The sequence below is a fragment of the Somniosus microcephalus genome, chromosome 11 (assembly GCF_052327205.1).
Source record: "Somniosus microcephalus isolate GS21.2 chromosome 11, FLI_Smic_1.0, whole genome shotgun sequence".
NCBI lineage: Eukaryota > Metazoa > Chordata > Chondrichthyes > Squaliformes > Somniosidae > Somniosus > Somniosus microcephalus.
The window spans coordinates 215168687-215184989 of record NC_140997.1 but is presented as its reverse complement, the minus strand read 5'-3'; the positions used below and the strand labels follow the sequence as shown (position 1 = coordinate 215184989).

General features: G+C 46.9%; 1 protein-coding gene across 16 annotated transcripts in view; it reads right to left on the bottom strand.

Annotated features, from left to right (window-relative positions):
* LOC147111229 (SRSF protein kinase 3) overlaps positions 1–14814 on the bottom strand; it is a 35405-nt gene extending 20591 nt beyond the window's left edge. For 4 of the 16 annotated variants that reach the window (XM_086001924.1, XM_086001925.1, XM_086001929.1 and 1 more), the window contains exons 1-4: positions 14422–14811; positions 5422–5534; positions 2263–2371; positions 569–656 (exon numbers count right to left, since the gene is read on the bottom strand). In XM_086001924.1, coding sequence (XP_085858050.1) covers positions 569–656; positions 2263–2371; positions 5422–5534; positions 14422–14468 — 357 coding nt within the window. In that variant the 5' untranslated portion in view covers positions 14469–14811. Of the gene's footprint in view, positions 1–568; positions 657–2262; positions 2372–5378; positions 5535–10579; positions 10602–14102; positions 14238–14421 lie in introns of those variants that run through there. The other 12 variants (XM_086001923.1, XM_086001916.1, XM_086001918.1 and 9 more) reach the window with 7 other exon arrangements.
* Positions 14815–16303: the final 1489 nt, after the last annotated feature.

The following is a 16303-nucleotide window of genomic DNA, read 5'->3' as shown; positions in this document are numbered from 1 at the left end:
CAGGGTACTGAATTTGGATGATCAGCCATGATCTCATTGAATGGCGGAGCAGGCTCGAGGGGCCGAATGGCCTACTCCTGCTCCTATCTTCTATGTTTCTATGCATCCATTTGCCAGGTCCTTTCATTTAAAAAGAGAAAGATCTTGCATTTAAATACCACCTTTCACGACCTCAGGACAGCCCAAAGCACGTTACAGTCAATGAAGTACTTTTGAAGTGTAGTCACTGTTGTAATATAAGAAATGCAGCGGCCAATTTGCACACAGCAAGATCCCACAAAGAGCAATGACATAATGACCATATAATATGTTTTAGTAATGTTGGCTGAGATATAAATATTGGCCAGGTCACTGGGAACAAAATCCCCTGCTCTTCTTCAAATAGTGCCAGGGGATCTTTTACGTCCACCTGCGAGGGCAGACAGTTTAACGTCTCATCCAAAAGATGGCATGCCAACAGTGCAGCACTGGAGTGTCAGACTAGATTTTGTGCTCAAGTCTCTGGAGTGGGACCTGAACCTATGTCCATCTTTAAGTTTGTTTAGCACTTCTGTAGGAGATTACTCACACATCTGAGAAGCCTGATCTCATCCTGGGCTGCCTCTGTAAACTCCCTTGCACTCTTCGCCACCTTTACTGCCACAAATTTATTTTTTCTGTTAAATAAAACATATCTGCATTAAGCTTTCTTACAAAACAACTTGCATTTGTACAGCATCTTTAATGTAAAAAATAGTCCCAAGGCACTTCACAAAGGTTTAGTCTATTCCTCAGATAATGAAGCAGTTCATGCCCGCATGCAGCAAGGCCATGACAACCTCCGGGCTTGGGCTGATAAGCAGTAAGTAACATTCAAGCTACACAAGTGTCAGGAAATGACCATCTCCAACAAGAGTGAGCCTAACCACCTCCCCTTGACACTGAATGGCATTACCATCGGCGAATCTACCACCGTCAACATCCTGGGGGGTCACCATTGACCAGAAACTCAACTGGACAAGCCACACAAATGCCGTGGGTACCAGAGCCAGTCAGAGTCTGGGTATTCTGCGGCGAGTGGCTTATCTCCTGACACCCCAAAGCACGGTGGCATAGTGGTTAGCACTGTTGCCTCACAGCGCCAGAGACCCGGGTTCGAATCCGGCCTCGGGTGACTGTCTGTGTGGAGTTTGCACATTCTCCCCGTGTTTGCGTGGGTTTCCTCCGGGTGCTCCGGTTTCCTCCCACAGTCCAAAGATGTGCGGGTTAGGTTGATTGGCTATGATAAATTGACCCTTAGTGTTAGGGGGATTAAATACGTGGGGTTACAGGGATAGGGTGGGATGTGTGTTGGTGTAGGGGTTACGGGGATCGGGTGGGATATGTGTCGGTGCAGGCTCGATGGGCCGAAATGACCTCTATCTGCACTGTGGGGTTTCTGTGATTCTGGGTTTCTGTGATTCTCTATCACCTTTAAGTCAATAGTCAGGAGGGTGACTTGTCTGGATGGGTGGGTGCAGTTGCAACAACACTCAAGAAGCTTGACGCCATCCAGGACAAAGGAGTCCACTTGATCAGCACCCGATCAACCAGCTAAAGCATCCACCACTGGCGCACCGTGGCTGCAGTGTGTACTACCCACAGGATGCACTGCAGCAACTCGCCATGGCTTCTTTGGCAGCACCTCCCAAACCCGTAACCTCCACCACCTAGAAGGACAAGGGCAGCAGGCGCATGGGAGCACCATCACCTACAAGTTCCTTTCCAACTCACACTCTCCTGACTTGGACATATATCGCCATTCCTTCATCGTCACTATGTCAAAACCCTGGAACAGCATTGTGGGAGTACCTTCACCATACAGACTGCAGTGGTTTGAGAAGATGACCTATCACCACCTTCTCAAGGGCAACTAGGAATGGGCAATAAATGCAGGCCTTTCCAGCGATGCCCATATTGACTTCAATGGAAAGGACAATCGGGAGAGATATAAAACGTGCTGCCGACTCGCTATCACCTGTTTTACATTATCACATAAAGTCAAGATCTACCCCCTTGCCTGCTTCAGTCATTCCTTCCTCTTCAAACCTACAGACTTTCAAACCCCATGACATAACCTAATCACTATTTTCTGATTGACCGCATCTCTTTTACTATTTTCACCCTTTGTGGTATCCTGTACTATAGGCCTTGACCATTCATCTTGTTTTCTCAATTTGTAATAAAATGTAGGCCTCAGCAATCACTTTATTAAAGCCAACATGAACAAGATTGGTTACTTACAAAAGATCCCAGCAAAGCCACACTGTTGAGTAATAGCCCCACCCCAATTTTCTCACCACTTGGTATCTTCCATTAAAAATGTCCCCTAATTTCACTGGATGGTAGCCTCCTGTAAAGACAAATTTTGTCAGTCTTCAGCTTTAGATCAATACTTATCAAGGAATAATATTAAAGTAACCTGCATGTGTATATCTCTCTCTCACACACATGCATATACATCAATTCTGGTTTCATACCCTGATATTGAGATTCAAGACATGATAGGAGCAGTTTTAGCGCATTAGTTATTAAGGTTTAATCCTCTACTGCAGCAAAGGGAGCAGAAATATTACAATGGAGCTAAATGTGGGTTGCAAGTCCCCACACAGCAAAAATGGTTTCTCTATTGAATATCTTGTCCATCAAACTTCCTGGGTAACACTTCAGCATCAGTCATGAAAGTTATTGTTGCAAGCTTGCACTTCATTGGCTGAAATTTTGTTGCCATTAAAAAGTGGCAAATTACAACTAAACAGGTATAGACTGGACCAACTAGCATGTAGCAAGCATGAATAAAAACTACCAATCAACAATTGCAATCAACTTCCAATCAAATATCAACAGTTAGCAAACAGATAAAAATATCAAAGAGCAGAAGGGAATGATGATGTCACGCCAAATATTTATTTGCAAATCTGGTCAGCTGCCGTATCGCTTTCTCCACGACATTGAGGATTTACTACTGGAAACAACAATATAAAGATATAAAAAATGTTACAAAGTTTACAGAAAATGATTAAACTTACCTATATAATAGCATCTTTTGGTGTAGAAAATTATGAGGGGCCTAGATAGAGTGGATAGGAAGGACCTATTTCCCCGAGCAGAAATGTCAATACCAGTGGGCATAGATTTAAAATAGAAGGATTAGAGGGGAGTGGAGGAGAACTTCTTTCACCCCGAGGGTGGTGGGGGTCTGGAACTCACTGCCTGAAAGGGTGGTCGAGGCAGAGACCCTCATCACATTTAAAAAGTACTTGAAGTGCTGTAACCTACAGGGCTACGGACCAAGAGCTGGAAAGTGGGATTAGGCTGGATCGCTCTTTTTCGGCCGGCATGGACACTATGGACCGAATGGCCTCCTCCTGTGCTGTAAATTTCTATGGTTCTGTGTTTGAAATACTCTTAACAACATATTCCGTCAGGGGACTGTGCCAGTGGATTGAGTTCATGGAGTTTCCCGGAGCAATCAACGTTAGTTAAAGCGACACAGCAAGGTAGCAGGTTGCAATACACGATATGCATCTGTGCCTACAACCCCAAAAATGTTTTATGATTGACAGAAAGACTGACCATTCATAGATAGTACTGTAGAACTTTCCGTCTGTAAGCCTGGCTCCTCCTGTACATCAATAGTTGGAAAATGTGAAGACATAAGAACATAAGACGTAAAAGCAGGAGTCGGCCATTCGGCCCCTCGAGCCTGCTCCACCATTCAATAAGATCATGGCTGATCTGATCTTGGCCTCAACTCCACTTCCCTGCCTGCTCCCCATAACCCTCGACTCCCTTACTGTTCAAAAACCTGTCTATCTCCACCTTAAATATATTCAATGACCCAGCCTCCATAGCTCTCTGGGGAAAAGAATTCCAAAGATTCACGACCCTCAGAGAAGAAATTCCTCCTCATTTCCAATTTAAAAGGGTGTCCCCTTATTCTGAAATTATGCCCCCCGGCTGGGAAACATCCTCTCTGCATCTACCCTGTCAAGCCCCTTCAGAATCTTATATGTTTCAATAAGATCCCCTCTCATTCTTCTGAGGACTGGGATCCATAGATCTATACAGAGGCTTCAGGACAGGGTCAAAGCTCAGGGTGAGTCTACCCATCCTCGCTATGTCACACATGGTGCAGCACAACTAGGGGGACAAACAGCTGAAAGTGCTGCAGGACCATGCATTTGGCTCCCAACAGGCAATGCTTTCACTAGAAATAGGGGCCTAACTTAAACCAACATTAATGTGGTGAGCTTTGAGTGGATGCCCTCCTCAGGGATATTGTAAGTACAAGTTTTCTCTTCCAATCCATGCTGCCCAACTGCCAGTGTAGGAGGGGGTTTGAAACATGGGGGCGATTTTGTGACTGGGGGCGCGTTGGAGGCGGGACTGCTGCTTGTCGGGTCGATGTCCCGCCTCCATCGATTTGTGGCCAACCCACGCTGTTTTCCCTTGACTGACCTTGTTAAGCTCGCCCAGCGGGCTTAGCAGGCCAATTAAGGGAAAGCCGGTTGCAGAGCACGTCAACGTATGACGTTTCATCTGTCAAAAATTTTTGACAGATGAATTGTCATCGTTTGACAGCTCTGTGAAGCTGTCAAACACTGACATTCTCTGTAGTTTGATGAGGACTTGCATACAAGACCCCATCAGCCTTCTTTCTTTTACAGAAATGAGATGGTTGTTGCATCTGAGAATGCAATGGCCATCTCTCATCTGCAACACGGAGGTCCGAGAGTCTCCGCATACAAACCGACTGAAGCCTGCAGGAAGAAACACAGGTAAGTACACTTTTAAAAACACTTTGCACTTACCTCAGATACTCACCTCTACACTCTTGCACCCATCACTTACCTTACCTTACTTACTTTTGCACCCCCCCCCGACCCCCGCAGACCCAGTACTCGCCTCGCTGACCAGGTGGGTTTTGGAGCCTTCGGGAAGCCCGCACTTGTGAGGGCAAAAAAGGGATAATCCTATTTTCTGCCTGTTAACTACCTGTTAACAGGCAGTTAACAGGCTTTAATCCCTTCCCGCCTCCAAGGAGATGGGACCCGGCGCGGGACGGCTACCCGCCTCCTGGGAAGATGGCATGGGGGCGGGTTGGGCACCCGACCCCAAATTCTGCCATTTTCCCGGCAGTCCTGCCTCCATACCTGCCTCCCCAGGGCTGGCAAAATCGCCCCCCAAAGCATAGAGGGAGGAGAGAAAAAGAGTATAAAATACCATGTAATATGTTGTCAATCCTGCTGGCTTCACATTTAACAGACTGTTAGTTGAAGGATTAAATATTTGCAAATCTAGCCCCAATGCTGCATTAAGGCAAGTGCTCCTTGAAAAAGAATACATGTGATTATTACCTGAGACTGGAAACTGGAAACCCATGACACTCAAGGGACTCACCAGTGCGGTATTCTGCTGGGTCCTCCTGCCCCTCATCTAACAGCTGCCTTGACATATTGAGAACTTGGCTGGTGAGTTCTTGTCCAACGATCTCCTGCTCTTTATACTGAGACCTGAAATAACAATAAAAGATAATGCTTCGACGATCTCATCAGGAGCTACAAAAGTGGTGGCTTGGAGGAAATTAGTGCAGGATTCTGGAGGTGATGTCAGTGCAAGATTCCAGATGATGGGATGCTGGAAGCATAGCAAGTAGGGAATTAAATTCTTACTTTAGTCTCTAGCTAGGTAGAATAGGGGTACGACAGCATAGTGGTTATGTTACTGGACTAGTAATCCCGAGGCCTGGTCTAATAATCATGAGACGTGAGTTCAAATCCCACCACGGCAGCTGGGGAATTTAAATTCAGTTAATTAAATATAAATAAATTGGGAATAAAAAGCTAGCATCAGTAATGGTGACCATGAAACTATCGGATTGTCGTTAAAAACTCATCTGGTTCACTCATGTCTTTTAGGGAAGGAAATCTGCCGTCCTTACCCGGTCTGGCCTATATGTGACTTCAGACCCACAGCGATGTGGTTGATCCTTAACTGCCCTCTGAAATGGCTGAGCAAACCACTCGGTTGTACCAAACCCGCTAAGACAAAGTCTGCACTGTGGGAGGACCTTCAACACACGGACTGCAGCAGTTCAAGGCGGCGGCTCACCGCCACCTTCTCAAGGGCAGATTAGGGATGGGCAATACATGCTGGCCTGGCCAGCGATGCCCACATCCCACGAATGAAAAAATTATAATACAATTTTGTGGGTGTGAAGTCTTACACTGCACTGTACAATGTGAAGTCAGCAGGATTGGTATACAACTTACTACCTTTACCATAGATCATCAATGCACCAAAGTGCTGTGCAATAAAAAAAAAAGTAATACACAAAACACACAATCAAAAATCAGTAACTTGTGTATGTCTCATATTTCACATAAGTCTGAGCTGTCTGTGGAGAGGTGCATAATGCTGAACATTCCAGGCCATGTTACTCTCCTGTCTGAAGGAGCATTTGTGGTGCTATGTCCCATTGCAATCTGCTGTCTTGGCTGAAAGAGCTTGTATGGCGGTGACCGATTCAGAGCATTCCGCCCTCCTAGCTGGAAGATACATTTGCAATGTCAAGCGTCCAGAAGATCCTATACTCATAAACACAGGCTGGCATGTAATGCTGGAACATTACACCCTCTCATTTAGATAAAAACTTGAGGTGATAAGCTATAAGATGGTCAGATATCGTAAGATGTTCCATTCCTGTCTGGAGGATGTCATGCAATGCCAACTATTGCAAGATCACAAGATGGATACAGATGAGGAAGGCAATCAACCAAGCTCAGCTCACCATTAAGAACAAGCCTGCACCACCCACCCCCCCAAAACCCACCCCAACCTGCTTCTTAAAATATCCTAGTTTGTGCCTTTACTATGTTCGGAAGTCATTCCACAAATTAATAACTATTTGTGTAAACAAATTCCTGACATCAATCTTAAATTTGCATTTCACCAACTTGAACCTATGCCCCTTGTCCTGTTGTCATGGTTTAACTGTTCTGGATTTGCCTTTTCTATACACTATATACTTCTGTGACATCTCCTCTTTGTTGACTTCTTTCCAGGTTGAAAATCTCAAGTTTCTCTGGTCTTTTGCCATAACTACGGATCACCAAGCCTATCCTGCCCTCTTCTCTGGAGGATGGCATGGTACTGAATGTATCACTCTCCTGTCCTGCAGAAGACATGCAGTGTTGAGTGTCCCAGCCTGTCCTGCTGTCCTTCCTGAAGGATGATGTATGGCACAGAGGGCTAAAAATTGAGTAGTGCCCCATTTGGGGTGCTAACTTCGCCGGGGCGTTACTTTAGGTGCCCCAGAAAAATTAGCGCCCCCATGCCAGCAATTGAGTGGTTGCACCCCAAGAGGGAAGCGGGGTGCTACTGGAAGTGTCCCGCATCCCTCTTGGGGCGCTGCGAGTCAATATCGCGGCGCTACGTGCCGCGGTATTGCAGGCCTTCCTCCCCTTCTTAAAGGGGCGGGGCCTTGTGCAGCGCGACCCGGGGCCCAGCTGGGCCACCGGGGATCGGAGTGCCGGCAAAAGAGCCCGGCACTCAAGAGAAGTGCCGGGCTCATGGAGCGCAGCTGGCACTCCGCGGGAGGGGGGGAGGGGCGGGTCAGGAGGCCGGGGACGGGAGCGCAGGCAGGTGCTGGCAGGTGGCCAGCAACAAAAATTTCCGCCCCGCACCTCGCCTTTAAATAGCGCCTCCCCGGCCGCAGGTAGGCCCCCCCTGACCCCGTCGGACATAGCGCCCACCGGTAAGTCAGGGGGCGCTCCCGAAGATCGAGGACGGCGTGCTGCGCACGGTGATGATGTCATCGCCGGCGGCCCAGCGCCGCGGGGCGCTACCGGCTATCGCCGCCGCTAACCTCCCGCTGAATTTCGTGGGAGGTGCCGCACCCGGGCGCTCGTTGCTTTGCGCCCCGTTAGCGCCCTCTTAGGGCGCTAATGAGAGGTGCAAAGCAACCCAATTTTTTCCCCTGTCCTAGATAGCCATGGCTACCTGAGTAGAAAAGAATATGCACTGATGCTGGTCCAGTTCTTCAAGCAGAAGGAGAATGCACAAAGGAAAGAGGCTCTTTCAAAAAGAAAACAAAATAAAAAAGCAAGTTGAAATAAAGTAAAAACCTTGACAGTTTTGTAGCAACTAAAAAATACATTTTATCATTAATCGGTGTACCAATATTATAGTTTTCCCATGAGCAATTTGTTGCTACAGAAACTATTTTTATCTTGGTGACTAGGCAAGCCATCAGGAATCAGTCTCTATGGTAACCCTCCCTTCCTAAGTGATGGCGAAGCTTTTAAAGCCAGGAGTTACTCAATGAAGTCTTTGAAGAACAGCCATTGCTATTTGGCAGCAAATAAAGCAGAGTTCTTTGAACCGTTGTACTTTCGGTCATTGTAATGAATGTGACACAGAATATGATAAATAACCGCAAGTGTAGTTACAAGGTAGTTACAAATCAAGGGCTTTGGTCAAAATTGAGGTTGTAGTTTGACGTCTTAGCTCAAGTTGTTTTTACCACCATCTTAATGCAAACAGCTGAAAATTGAAACTCATTCAATCCCTTCAGTCATTTTCTATATGAAATTTAGTCATATTCATTCCTCAGTTGAAAACAGAAAACATCATCCCAGTGGCCTCTGAGTGAGATTGCCATCTTGTGGAGAATTAGAGGCAGTTTTGTGCTGTGAGTCAACGCCTACAAGAAATTAGGTTAAGACTATCCAAATTAATTTAACATGGGGTTTTCACACCTGACAGAAAGAAAGGCGACTATCATCCTTTTAGTCTGCATCCCAATGATTTAACATATTGTTCTTTCAACTCTAGGACCAGGTTCTAGACATGAAAATGTAGCATCGTAAACTGATGTAGCAGTATTCTTTTTATGAAATTATCCATCCATGTCTCAGACCAGGTAACTGCCCTGAGTGGTTCGAAGTGGCTTGCTTTATCCAGGGGTGGACAGCCATTGGCTAATATTGCAAAAGTCCCCCGATGTTGCCTGAAACAAACCAGTGGCATTGAAGTTCAGTGTCACAGTAACTTTTACTGTCACTGGCAATGCAGTGCCTCTAATAGAGGTGAGGTCCATTCTCTCATAGAGTTGAGGTCCAGTCACTCATAGAGGTGGGGTCTAACCTGTAGCAGAGGTGAGGTCCAGTCACTCATAGAGGTGGGGTCTAACCTGTAGCAGAGGTGAGGTCCAGTCACTCATAGAGGTGGGGTCTAACCTGTAGCGGAGGTGGGGTCCAGTCTCTCGTAGAGGTGGGGTCCAGTCTCTCGTAGCGGTGGGCTCCAGGTTCATGGCAAGCAGGTGACACAATTCAGTTATTGGCCCTGAAATTAGGATCGGGAGCTTGCCGCGCGTGTAAGCCCCCGATCTGCACTCACCCTGCGCGCCGACATCTGAAGCCCGGGCCTGCTTGCATTTCCTGTCACAGGCCCGGTTCAGATGTCGGCGCACTGTGCTTACCTGATCCAGCGGCGTAGTTAGTGCGATGTGCCGGCTGGGATCAGGTGAGCACTGTGCAACCAATCAGGGGAGGGGAAACTCATTCATGAGTTTGACATGGTGTGGAGATGCCGGAGTTGGACTGGGGTGGACAAATGTAAGAAGTCACACAACACCAGGTTATAGTCCAACAGCTTTATTTGAAATCACAAGCTTTCGGAGCACTGCTCCTTCTTCAGGTGAAGTGGAGAAATGCATAAAGACACAGCTTATATAGTCAGAGAATCATGTCAGATGTTTACAGGTAACCTTTCCAACTGCCATTTATCACACCTCGGCAGAGAGATAATCACAGCAGTCAAAGGTGTGAATGGTGTCCAAACAGGTCAGTCAGGGAAACATTACATCAAAGAACAATGAGGTGGGGTCACAAGGGGTCAAATATTGCAGATGCTGGGGTCTGTATGAAAAACAAAAAAAGACAAAAAACATTTTTTGTGGCTGGAAATCACAGCAGGTCCGGCCGCATCTGTGTAGAGAGAACAAGCCAATGTCGACTCGAGTCTGGATGACCCTGCGTCAGGTGGGGTTACATGTTACACCTTTGACTGCTGTGATTATCTCTCTGCCGAGGTGTGATAAATGGCAGTTGGAAAGGTTACCTGTAAACATCTGACATGATTCTCTGACTATATAAGCTGTGTCTTTATGCATTTCTCCACTTCACCTGAAGAAGGAGCAGTGCTCCGAAAGCTTGTGATTTCAAATAAAGCTGTTGGACTATAACCTGGTGTTGTGTGACTTCTTACATGAGTTTGACAGTAAGAGCTGTCAAACTCATGAAAAGTATGGGCTGCCAAAACACTACTTTAACTTTAAATAAAATTTAAAAAAACATCCCACTGATTATATTAACTATAAATAAGTTTTAAAAAATGTTTTAAACAATTAATCAATTTTTTGAAAAAAATAAATTAAAAAAATAGGGTCTAAAACTAAACTTACCTTACTGTAAATTCTTTAAAAATAACAAACCTGTGGAAAAAAAATTTCTACATTGTACTAAAAGCCCACTTACCTGTAAAACTAAGTACTTACGTCTGGTTTTTCCACGCGTAAAAACTGGAGGCCTTTACACTCGGGCAACTCTGGAAAAAAAAAGGAATTTCACTGCGCACACGCTGCCTGTGCAGTCGCACGCGTTCTGCCTCTTAACCCCTTGGGTCAGAGGACAGGAAATGCCGGTTTTCAGCGCATGCGCTGTGCATGCTGAAAACCGGCAATTCCTCCGGGCACACGCGTGAGTACCCCGTCCGTCCTCACGTGTTGTGCCCGGAATTACTGGGCCATTGTCTTGTGAGAGAAGCACAGCTTTCTCAAACTTTGTGGGTTGTGATATTCACATAGGACCGTCTCGGTTTTCTACTCAGAGGTATGGGTACTTGTGGGTAGGGGACAGATGATGCCTATGGTGTATAATCAGTCTGATTTCTCTGCATTGTTCCTCCTGATCCTCTTCATTGCAGCGGAAAGGGGGATGTTGAAGTGAAATAGCATAGTTTCTTGAGGTGCAAATGTCACAAACAGGAAAGAATAACAGAAGCACTGAAGCAATCAGCAAAGGGGAAATGGCAGAAACTGAAGCAAAAAACAAAACTAGTCTTCAGCAGCAAACCATAAACAACAACTTGTATTTATGGAGTGCCTTTAACGTAGTAAAACGTCCCGCTTCATAGGAGCGTTATCAAAACAAAATTTGACACTGAGCCACATAAGGAGAAATTAGGGCAAGTGACCAAAAGCTTGGTCAAAGAGATAGGTTTTAAGAAGCGTCTTAAAGGAGGGGAGAGAGGTGGAGAGGCGGAGAGATTTCGTTTTAAGGTAGCCTTCAACTCCCCTTCTGCCTGTGGCCAGCCTTTAGCAACCCTGAGTGCCTCTTTTATACTGGAAACCATTTCAAGAGGCAGGAAACAGACACTGAGGAAGGAAAATACAATGTAGGCAGATTTAAATATGATTAGCAGGCGACAGGCAGTTCTTCAGTGGGTGCTGCAAGCGGTCACATCCCAGGCCGATGAGGCTATTTAATAGCTGGGAATACAGCGCTACACCCCACAACCTATTTTCCTCTTCTAGCTGCTCTGAATTTGCTCAAAAATGGGCAAGAAATGTACGGAAAAATCCAGCCAAATGTTACGAATGTATCCTGTCCAGCTCTTAGTCACGGTGTGAAATGCAATGTTAATCAAACCCTTGAGAGAACATGATGTCAGATCTTGCGTCAAGTGGCTGATGTTCCAGACTGTGCTGAGCCCAGTGGTCATCTCGATGACAAAGGCGGAAAGAGACTGAAGGCCAGCGACGGATACATTTGGCATCGAGTTGTGCTCTGCCTGAATACTCAGGGATCAACAAGGGATTATGGAACAGCTTACTCTGCAACTCTTCTTTCCTTTTAATGGATTCTGCTTTTTATACTGCTGCAAGCTGGACAGGAATAAGTCAGCATACTCGTACCAGTTGTCCTCTCACTCTCTGAGTGTAATGAGAGCACAGCACCTGGACGACATTAGCAGTCTGCAAGCTATGATAAATCCGATATCATGGTATCACTCTGGATATCTCCAACACCCTGAGGACTCAATTTCTGCCTTAACTTTCAAGATATACTTCAAGCCTCTGTGTAAAACCGATCTTCAAGAATTTATTTTATATGCACATTAACACATGCAAAAGGAGATGTACAGACGATATTCTGTATGTCTTAATGACAGCACATTTATACAATGGCCCTGATATTTACGGGGAGGGTTTGGGGGAGGCTGAAAATGGCCGAAAAACCTGGCAAGGCCGGGAGCGCGGAGGTCCTGCCGAATGTGACGTCAGGACCATATTATTTTTTGTGTTCCGTTTCTCACTTGGCAGCTGGCCAGATTGACAGCCTGGCCGGGAGGGAAGACCAGCAGCAGGAGGCCACCGGCGGGGACTCATGGGGACCGTCCCTAGCAATCTGAGGAGGGGTTGGGGAAGGGGCTGGGTGTGGGGGGGGGGGGGGGCGGGTCAAGGTCGGCAAGCATGGCAGGGGGAAGAGAGAGGCCATAATCAGCAGGGAGGAGGCCGAAGGCTTCTTTGAGTGACCGGGGGGAGGGTCCACAAGGAATGCTGGGAAAGGCATTTACCTTGTGGAGCCGGCAGCTCCCACCTCCCTTTCACTGCCGGGTTTCCCGACCCCTGGGAAAACCTGCTCAGCAGCAGTGAATTGCACTGTGGGAGCCCGATTTAAATATGTTAATGACGTGTTCCGCCTCTCCACGGTGGGACACTTGGACGGCACGATATATGCCGCCGTAAAAAAGGTGGCGATCGTGATTGCCCCGTGTAGGGAACGCGTTCTCCATATTTATGTCTTGAACCATCCCTGCCCCATCCATCATGTAGGGGGTTACTATTGAGGCCAATAATTAGTCTGACTGCTTAACACAGAAGCTTCCAAACAAACAAAATGTGGGGTGGTGGTGGTGGTGGTGGCGGGCGGTGGAGGGCGGTGGAGAGAGAGGAGACATAGAGGACATTTTGTTCCCCTCCGTGATGGTGCAAATTAAGCTTTGGGTTCAGTAGTGCAGTAATAGAATTACATCAATGAGAACAAAACCTTGTTTTTTTGAAAAAATACAATCCACCGAGAGACAAGCTCCCCAGTTCCCTCTGCTCCGTCATCCACTGCACCCCGTTTCTTGGAACTCTCTCCCAAAACCACTTTACCTTGCTACCTGTCTTTCTTTAAAATCCTCCAAACAAACTATATTCTGTTGCCCTCACTTATACTTCCCATCAGCTCAATGTTCTCCTTGTCTTGTAAAATGCTTGAGATGTTCATCTATGTGAAACATTCATGTTCGTGTTAAGAACATAAGAAATAGGAGCAGGAATAGGCCACTTGACCCCTCGAGCCTGCTCCGCCATTCAATAAGATCATGGCTGATCTTGGGCTCAAAGCCACTTCCCTACCCGCTCCCCATAACCCTTCACTCCCTTAGCTTACAAAAATCTGTTCATCTCCACCTTAAATGTATTTAATGACCCAGCCTCCATGGCTCTCTGGGGCAGAGAATTCCACAGATTTACGACCCTCTGAGAGAAGAAATTCCTCCTCATCTCAGTTCTAAAAGGGCGACCCTTTATTCTGAAACTATGCCCCCGAGTTCTAGATTTCCCCATGAGGGGAAACATCCTCTCTGCATCTACCTTGTCGTGCCCCTCAGTATCTTATATGTTTCAATAAGATCACCTCTCATTCTTCTAAATTCTTGTTGGTTAGGGTGGCATGCAAGAAGAGAGGAGATGAATCAATAGTACAGCAGATGGCTACATCACCCCAATACTGAACGGAGTCTGAGAAGCAAAAGATTTGCTGAAATTACTACATCAGAAGCCATATTCAAATCTAATTATAAATAAGGCAACTACAACACTCTGTGCTCCCAGCCTGCTGGTTAAAAAAAACATGAGTAAGGAGCAATGGAGTGGTAGGATTCTCATGATCAGAATTCCTCAGTGGATGAGTTCCTAGTTTGGGCCATGCCACATTAGAGAGGTTTGGAGAAAAAGGGCACGTACTTACCCACAGAGAGGTAGGGAAAATCCTGACAAGAGCCACCCCGGGCCAGCTTACTTGCCTCCGAGTAGCCAGTCACAGAATGGCATAAGCACAGGTATAGGACGAGGTCACCTGCTTGTACTTAGCTGCCAATGGGGCCTGACAAGGGGAAACAAGGTGAATGTAGAACAATGCCTAATAAAACAAGATATGCCTTGTAGAGTCGTAGCCTGTTGAAGGTCATAAACTCGTTTGACAAACTAAGTATATAAAAGGGCACCACAGGGTCAAACACAACCAGTTGCATCAGAATTTCAACCTATTCTGGTCCCGTTATACTCACGGTTTTTCAGGTACGTGGATTGGCAGATCTGCTCCATTCGGCAACATCCCCTCTGGAAAGCTGCTGACAGTGTGGATGTTTCAGTTGGGTCCTGGGACTCAAAGGACTCCACTGCTTTAACCTCAGGCTTCAAGTCACCGTATGACCAGTTAGAGCAGCATATCCTCATATGACCCCATACGCTGGTTTTACAGATCACATTGCAAAGAAAAAAAAAACCTCATCAGAGAGCCTCATTTTAAAGCAAGTCTAAATTTATTTTTTTAATTCCTTATGTTACTTACTCGTAGAAGCAGCTGTCTATAACCAGCTGCAGAGCAAGGAGACGGAGAGGATAAATAGCCGAGAGTGGGAGGAGTCTGTCACTAACTCAGTATGGCAACAGTTACAGCACCAAGACCCTTCTATAGATATTGTACATGACAACTGGCTAGATCGTGTCAGTGGGGAGAGGGAGAGGGAAGGCAGGCTTTCTGATTGGCCACTGCCTTCCAAAGTGAGATTCAAAACACAACACAAAGTCAGAATAGGTTTAAGCTGAAGAGGCTGTTCTCAGAGGCCGGAATTTTCCCATTGCCGAGCTTGCGGGTTTGGGGGGCGGGTCAGCAGTAAAAATCGTCGAAATTGGCAGCGCGTCGGGAACCCGCCACCATCCCGCCGACTTCTGCATTTAACTTGGGTGCATTTCCCAGCACGCCACGCACCCGCTCGGGAGAGGCGGGCAACTTCATTGAAGTACTTAAATGCTTGTTGAGAGACACTTAAGAGGCTTTTTAACAGGAGGCTTTTTAACAGCAGCTTTTGGCTTTAACTTTTGGAGCACGGGATTCACACACCACGGGAACCTCGCCTGTGAAGGGGAGGCGGAAGCTCGAGGCGGAAGCTCAGTGGCCACTGTGCGAGACCTGGGAAAAACACATAAATAATCCCACATCAAACCTGATTACTTGGCTAATGGAAAGGCTCTTGCTGACTCTAACTTGTGCAAAGATTTAGCTGTCAGGAGTGTGCAGGTCATTTCTCCAACCTCGGAAGCCACTCTCACCACATTGCCAGTGACAATCACAACACTGAGGGATTGGGCCTCTGATCTCCACTTTACCTGCCATCTATTAGATCAGCATGGGTGCCGCTTATGCTGTCTCACCTTGGACCTTAGAATCGGACCAAGCTGAACCCCAGCACCAACAGCACCATCCACGCCAGCAGCAGCAGCCACAACACCAGCAGCAGCAGCTATCACAACACCAGCCTTCTCCTCAATGACCTGATGCTTCACAGGAGAGAGGGCGTCACCACAGGGCTGCACCGCGCCGGAGGCGATACCCCCAATACAGGGTATACAGGCAGAGGATGAGCTTTCTGGACATGACTGAGCAGCAGTGCCAAAGGAGGCTCAGGTTATTGCGCCAGGTTGTGGCAGACATTTGCTGGAAGAAGACCGGCTGCCCAGAGGACCTGGTAGACACGCCTTACCAGTGGCTGTCAATGTCACCACCGCCCTCAACTTCTTTGCCTTAGGCTCCTTCCCGGGATCTGCAGCAGACATTTGCTGGATCTCGCAGTCGGCCGCCCACAGATGCATCACCCAGGTGACCGATGCCATGTTTGACAAGTCAGCCAATTATGTTAACTTTGCCACTGATGAAGCCAGTGTTACTGAGCAAGTGCTCGGCTTTGCAGCTCTGGCTGGTTTCCCACAGGTGCAGGGTGCCATTGACTGTACACATGTGACCATCAAGGCACCCCCATATCACCCAAGAATGTTTGTGAACTGCAAGGGCTTCCATTCCCTCAATGTGCAGCTCGTCTGCAACCATAAAATGATCATCATGCATGTGTGCGCCAGATTCCCTGGCAGCTGTCCTGATTCTTTCGTGCT